Consider the following 7,769-nt stretch of genomic DNA (forward strand, 5'->3'; position numbering starts at 1 on the left):
GAATTGGAGTCCGGATGAGGGAGATATTGATGATTTAAAAATCCAGTTGGGCTGCAGACATTTTTTTGGGTTGGTGAGTTTGCAACATAGATCTGTACGTTGTGGTGCAAAATCTTCAAAATCTAATTGCAGATATGGATTTCTTGTGAAAAAAAACCCAAATTCAAAAAACAAAATCAGTTGAATCGGAGTCCGGATGAGGCAGATATCGTTGATTTAAATTTAGCTCTTTTTTAAGGATTTTTGGTGACAGTGGAAGAGTTGTAGTGCGGATCTGAAATTCTAGTGCCTAGATCGAGATTTCTACCACATGGGAAGATTCAAAATGGTTGTTCCATTTCCGAAAATAGGTCATAATAAGGATTCTGAGCAATATTGACGGAATTGTGGCCATTTCAAATTTTAGCCAAGTACGTGAATTTTTTTTTCCAAACCTTCATGGCTTTTAGCAAGGAATTTTTTACAAGGAATGATAAGGGTCCTACTATTGAAGAATTTATAGAATATCACAAATCTCGATGCAAACAATTTTGGGTAAGTCGCCTGCTATTTAATCTAAAAGATGAAGCTACTAAATGGTGGGACTCACTTGACGATTCAGTGGTGCAACTTCCTCATGAAAAACTAGAAGAACTTCTTTTAGAAAAATGGTCCCAGGCTAGAAAACAAGATAAGGGGAAACATGTGGGGTTATTTCCTACTAGTATATCCTTATTGCAAGTTCATGGATTGATTCAGAAGAAGAAAATCGTTGTGTCTATAAATCTGAGTTGCAAGAAAAATCTCATAAATGTCAACTTGGTAAAAAAATTGCGAGTGCCAGCAGAACACATTGAAAATGCACAAGACGTGCAAGTTTGTAAAGATTTGAAGCTTTCAACGGATAAGTATGTGTTGCATGGTGATTTTTATACTTCAGATATGGATAACATGGATGTTGTTTTGGGATATCCTTGCATGGAATCCATGGGTACTATCAATATTAATGTGTAGAAGAAATTCTTGAAGCTCTGGTATAAAAAGAAGAAAATTACATTACAGGATATTTCCATCAATAAACATGTAGAGTACATGGAGGCTGAAATAGAAGATGTTCCAGGGACTGACATATCAGATGATGAGCCAATGATGATTGACAATCAAACACAAACAGAGGCTGAAGCAGAAAAGGTTACAGGTGCTGATACATCAGATGAGGGCTTAGTGGTTGAAGTAATATTGGAAGATAAGATACCACCGCAAGCACCACAACATGCACCAGATGACAGTCAGGCTTTAGTAAAGAGTGAATTAAAGAACAAGACACCGTGGGTTAAAACTTCAACATATCATCACCCACATCACCTCGCAAGAAAACAACCAACAAGATGGCAACCAATTAGCCACAAGGACAATAACGCCCACATGACGGATAGTGAGGAGCAAAGATCCACCTAGTACACATCAACACAGAAGAGCTGCAACGGTCAACTTCCATCTCAAGCGAGTGGGGCATTAGCAAGATTGAGGGTTCACCTTTCTCTTGAATGGCTAGATGCACATGCATGGTACCAATGGACTACTCTTTTGAGTAGATCTTATTATTTGTGTTCTTCCCATGTTTTTGGGACGAAACATGTTAAGGGGGGTGGAATGTAATATACCTAGGGGGATAATATAGGGTACAAAGGGAGGTACCCAAGAGAATAATGTAATAATGGAATGGGCCATAGTAATATATAAGGTGGTTAACCCGTATCATGTAAGGGACCACAAGTAGTTATCAATAATGTAATGGGCCCATGGTATTAGATATATGGTATTGAGGGAACCATGGTAATGACCCATGGTATTATATGTATGAGGCCTATATAGAGGCTAGAGACTCCCCATTGAGAGATGTCAAAGATTATTGTATGAATAGGCATATGGCTTGTGGAGTGTTCTCCTTCCTTAAGGAGTGAATGTATGGTGTTGCCCTATCTTAAGCGTTTGATCAATAAAGCAACACTTCTATTCTATATTCAGATCTTGTATTTATTGGGTTGAAAGAGTCAAACTTAACCACTATTAGGCTATTGGATAGGGTGATAATCAAGCTTATTTGAGTGAATTTTGTTCCGTAGATGAGAAGAGTAGTTGAGAGTGCATAGAAAGAGAGGAAACATGGAGGGTTTTTTTCACTATAGTAGCCCATGGGCAACATATCTCACTCCTTGATACTTGCATCCATTTCTATTTAGAGAAAGAAAGCATAGAGTAGCCTCACCTTTCAGTTGGATTTTATCTCGCAAGGGTTTAAATAATTATATCTTCCATTATTATGGTTGTGAGTGATTTTATTTTTCTTTGTTCTTTGTTTTTTGTATTTTATATATTGCATGCATGAAAACAATAACTTAAAAAATCCATAAATCTAAATAAAATAACCCTCTTTGATTAGGTTTTATAATTTAGATATAATTATATCATATTTACTGTGACAAACTCTCAAGTAGAACATCCATGACAATTTATAATTATCCCTTGCTCTTGTGGGATTCCCTACATTGGTGAGACTGACCGCTCGATTAATTAAAGGATTCGCGAGCATGCAGCTAACATCAAGCATGACAAGACTGGCTCCTCTACTTTGGCAGAACATGCAAAAAAAACTAGGCATCACATCTACATCGAGCAATCCCACGTCATTGCCAAGGTTAGTCATTTCCATCATCGTAAATTCAAGGAGGCCTTGGAAATCGAAAAAAGGCCCAATAATTTAAATAGATATGATGGTTAGAATATCAGCAAAAGTTGAGTCCCTATCCTGTCCTCCTAGTTTGTTTGTGTTTGTGTGTTATTTTCTTTCTTAGGGTCTGACATTTCTATTATGAATTTTTTGTTTCTATATAGATAATTGCATTTAATGCTAATATCCTTTTGATCTGTTCTCTCACCTTTAATATATATATATATATATATATATATATATATATATATATATATATATATATATATAATATATATATATATTATTCTTAAACTAGTCGTTATAGGAATATTATTTGATCTTAATAAATATTATTTTTCATAAACTAGCTTTTATTATATATATATATATATATATATATATATATATATATACCCTGCCTTTTGACTGCTTTGTTTTAATTTTAGTCTCTTTTAATTATTATTTTTGTTATAAGATCTTGACTCCTATTTATTTATTTTATTTTATTTTATTTATTTATTTATTTTACTATGTTCCTTGGATTTGGTTGACTTGGATTGTTCGTTTCTTATTAATGTGCACGTTTTTAGATCTTTCTTAAGTAATATTATTAATATTATTATTATTATTAATCATTATTAAAATATTAATTTTCATAAACTATCCCTTATATGATCTTTTGGTCTCTACATCACCCTCTATTTAAGCCTGTGTCATAATATGCATATGCATGTTTTTAGATCTTTCTTAAGTAATATTATTATTAATAATAATCATTATTAAAATATTAATTTTCATAGACTAGCCGTTATATGATTTTTTGGTCTCTACATCACTCTCTATTTAAGCATGTGCCATGATCTGCATGTGCATCTTGTCTTGATGATTAACCACACTACATGCGACACCAGTTGGTTTCGAAAACGTTGGCAAAATTTTCTCCTATGTGATTTCTAGGGAAAAAAACTCTTTTTAATGTCGAAAAAGACTCTTTTTAATGTAATATGGATCACAAAAACCTCAATTCAGAAATTTATAAATTGTATATATATAAAATTATATAAACTATTAAGGAAAAAATTAAAAATAACTCTATATAACATTGATCCTTATTTTTAATGGACCATGATATAGTTTTAAATTAGTTAATATACAACATAGCTCCAAAGTACATAGAGCCATTTTAACCCAATACTCCTATAAACATAAAAAAGTCTACAACATAATAATTGTAATAATCATTAATATAAATAATAAATTGATTACTGCACATAATTAATTACATTCTTATTATTATATTTAACTCTTAGTTGAAATATTTTGAACACATTTGCTCTCCTTCTAGGTTAACGAATCCACTCAGCTTCCTACTAGGTTAACCAATGTGATCTTATGCATAACGCTTCTTTGTGATGCAATCAAGTTAGTCCCGGGACCTTTTTGTTATTTATGCAGAGTGTTAAAACATTTTTACTTTATTTGATATTATAGTTTAATTTATTTTATATTATTTGATATTGTAGTTTAATTAATAGTAGAAATAAAAAATTTATAGTTAATTTTAATTTTCACAATTTTTTTAATTAATTTTAATCAAAATTTGGTATGTAGTATTATAACATTTCTACTCTATTTCACATTTTTTCATATTTTATTGTAGTTTAATTTATAAAAGAAATTTAAATTGTTTGATAAATAAAATTGGCATGCCTTAGAAATTTTTCCGGTGTTCAATTTATTTATACATTAAAAAAATAATAAACCACATAGGCGGGTATAATTCTTCTGTGATTAAAAAAAAAAACATCTATTATTCAATAAATAAAAATTATATTATTTCTTGAAATTGTATAACAAATTCCGATAATATATATATATATATAAAACTACAATTTTGAAAACAATATTTTGTTGTCTTATCGTATCGTATGGTATTATGATTGGTGCAAACCAAACGTCCAATTACATCTTTCTTGTTATTAACACTCCGCTTCAATTACTCACATTTTGAAATTTAAATATTTCTGGTTATTAATACCAAACTTTAATCGCTCATATTTTGAAATTTGTATGTGAACAGTATTTAGGTTACACTACCTACACTCCATGGATGGTTGATCTTCTTCCAATTTGACCACACTAGATGCGAAAATTAAATAATATTTTGTCACCAATCTTGACTTTAAGAGTAGAAGGACAATGGTGACGGAATATATTTTCACCCATTGAGACTAGTAAAGAAGGGGACTCGTGGATGAGAAATGGGAACGTGTGATGCAAGAAACTCATGGAACTCCAAACTTGTAGGCGCATAAAGTCGTTGAACCTGTCGCAGACATAAGAACCACACCCAATTATACAAAATTAGCCGTGATTTGTGGAGGAAAAGGGCATCCAGGTTCCATACGTCATAAATACTCTTTCCTCGTTGCCAACTTTGAACACGGCTTCAGTCCTTCCATGTGGGGGCATAGGCGTGTGCAATGGCCTCACGCCTTCAGTCCTTCCTTGTGGGGGCATAGGGGTGTGCAATGGCCTCACGGTATAATAAATACACAACTTCATTCTCATTCTCAACCACACCTACAACCTCGCTGACGTTAAAGAGCTCAGCTGATTGGGTTGGTATCTCTCAACAAAGTTCAGAACCAGTGTATTGTTTCTGAGTAGAGATGGCCGCCACCAAGCCCATTCATGCTGCACTCTTATCCTTCTGTATAATTGCCCTCCTCATCATATTAATGGCGATTACCGTGCATGGAGTACAGAGTGCGTTCTAATTCCATCTATTTATGTCTTGTTCTTGATCCGTTACTCGCTGTTTGAAATAGTCATTGGATTAATCACAAAGTAGTTAATATGTTGGGGTGATGTGCTGTATGTGTTCAGGCGCCATTGTCAAGTGCGAGGAGCTTCCCGTGGAACTCTGCGCCTTCTCTGTCTCATCGTCTGGTAACAGATGTGTGCTCGAGAAGGATGTAATGAATGACGGCACCATGCAATATCAATGCCAGGTATCTTTTAATTATTAACGTCTTCACTTATAAAAATCTCGTAACACAACTAGCACTGTTAATAGATACTTCATTATTGTGGATCATAATGTTGAGAAATCCTAACAATAATTGGTTATACATCATTAGTCATCGGTTGTGATGGTGGAGAAAACGGTGGGATGGATCGAAAGCGAGGAGTGCATAAGTGCGTGCGGCTTGGAACGGATGGCTGTGGGCTTGTCCACTGATTCTCTACACGAACCCGAATTTAGTACCAACGTGTGTTCTTCCAAGTGCCGCGGCAATTGCCCCAACATCGTCAATCTATATGTCAATCTCGCTGCAGGAGAAGGTGCGTCCCTCAGATCCCCTTTCTTCTGATCTCAACAATTCATTTTAAGTATTTTCCTAATGGATTTGAGGCATTGTTTTGGCAGGAATATCTCTATCAAGTATGTGCGAATCTGAGGAAAGCAAATCTCGCAATCTGATCAAGAAAACGGAGTCAAGTTCGTCAAAATCAAAGTCAAGCATCCATTCCAAATCGTCTAGATCCCTGGATCGAAGGGCAACCGCAAAACTGAGTCGGAAGTTGCTGTAATTGCACTCTTATCCATAGGTAGACGATTATTATTAAGTAATTGCATGGAGAAAAGTAGAATTATTCGGCGGTTGGAATCGATTCTTGGATTAATACGCCAACGTCAATTCGAAGTTCTGTAATTCGGTCTAATTGACCGAAAATTCGAATATTCGTCGGTTCGATTCGGTTCTCGTATTAATACGCCAATTCAAAGTTTCGTGTGGGATATTGTTCAAGGATCAATACAGGGAGGCAGAGCATATTCCCAATAGAATTGTTAATTTCTTGTCGTCAATCTACTTTTCAGAGACTCTTCCGGCAGATGACATGCTGTTGCCCGTAAATATTGAATGTTAATGCTAATGCTAGTTGATTTTTTATACAAAGAGATTTTGCAAAGTGAATTTAGTATTGTTAATGAAATGTGTAATATTCTATGTCTTATGATGTATAGCAGATCAAGCTATCCAGAAAATGGGGTTTGTAGAATATGGGCATATGTGTGATATGCAAATTATAAATCCGGGGTTTGTAAAATACTAGCATAGGTGTGATATGCAGAGTATAATTCTATAACGACTATACACATTATATGTACGTGAAGTATATTTATTAAATAAAATTAAAAATACTTTATTAAAGGGAGTATTTTTATGATTTTTTGGGTGGATCTTTTTGATTGGAAATTTGGATGAGTACTAAATTGTAATATTTAACATTATATCCATGAATTATAGTGTAAGATCTAAAAACATTTTTATAAAAATTAAATAATTTAAAGAATAATAAAAAAATATTTTATTGCTTGAACATAATATGTTGTACATCAATTTAATTTATGGGAGTAATGGAATTTTTTTGAAATGGCTAGAAGATAAAACTTACAACACAACAAATAAGGATGATACATATACATACAAGTTCTAAGGTTTCTTTATTGGAACCCTAACGCTCCCCATAAGCGAAATTTAGGAAGGAAAAAAAAAATGGGTTATCGCAAAAAGGTTTGCAGGTACCCATGTACAACCTCTCATAAGTAGAGAGAAAGAGAACAATCCATAGGAAAAAAAGTCTCCCTTGCTGCCCCCACCAAAAAATAGAGGACATAAGAGGGCAAAGATAGAAAGAGTAAAAATCGGAGGTGAAGGAAGGAGGACTCAAGATGAACCCCCATGGACAACTTCCTTCACTCCAAGAATTTGCCATAGCTAAAGAAATCTTGGCGATGCCAAGAAATTTGTCAAAATATCAAATACTTGTTCTTCAATAGGTACATACTTCAGGCTAAGAATGTTATCTTAAATAAGTTGGCAAATGAAGTGCATATGGATCTCAATGTGTTTCGTCCTTTGATGTTCCACAAGATTTGTAGAATTACGAATTGCACTTTGATTAGCACACCAAAGAAAAGTGCTTGATCAAGCTGAAAAGCAAACTCAACAAATAACTATTGCAGCTAAAGAACTACTTGAGTTGTGAGAACTACAACTTTATACTT

The 7,769-nt window shown here is 33.8% G+C and overlaps 1 protein-coding gene across 1 annotated transcript; it reads left to right on the top strand.

Annotated features, from left to right (window-relative positions):
- Positions 1 to 5,174: 5,174 nt before the first annotated feature.
- On the top strand, positions 5,175 to 6,641 carry LOC149153041 (uncharacterized). The gene is made up of 4 exons (XM_089442747.1): positions 5,175 to 5,461; positions 5,582 to 5,706; positions 5,836 to 6,040; positions 6,126 to 6,641. The coding sequence occupies exons 1-4, from the start codon at positions 5,365 to 5,367 to the stop codon at positions 6,287 to 6,289; spliced, it is 591 nt and encodes a 196-aa protein (XP_089298873.1). The 5' UTR covers positions 5,175 to 5,364; the 3' UTR covers positions 6,290 to 6,641.
- Positions 6,642 to 7,769: the final 1,128 nt, after the last annotated feature.

This window comes from Pinus tabuliformis, chromosome 9, assembly GCF_031772625.1.
Source record: "Pinus tabuliformis cultivar Carrire ecotype Pingquan chromosome 9, CPIR1, whole genome shotgun sequence".
Classification (NCBI taxonomy): domain Eukaryota; kingdom Viridiplantae; phylum Streptophyta; class Pinopsida; order Pinales; family Pinaceae; genus Pinus; species Pinus tabuliformis.

Bases quoted from the DNA above. Each gene is read 5' to 3' on its own strand.
- LOC149153041 (XM_089442747.1), top strand. From the start codon at position 5,365: ATGGCCGCCACCAAGCCCATTCATGCTGCACTCTTATCCTTCTGTATA. The intron at 5,462-5,581 runs GTGCGTTCTAAT...GTATGTGTTCAG, and splicing joins TACCGTGCATGGAGTACAGA to GCGCCATTGTCAAGTGCGAG. The intron at 5,707-5,835 runs GTATCTTTTAAT...ATACATCATTAG, and splicing joins CCATGCAATATCAATGCCAG to TCATCGGTTGTGATGGTGGA.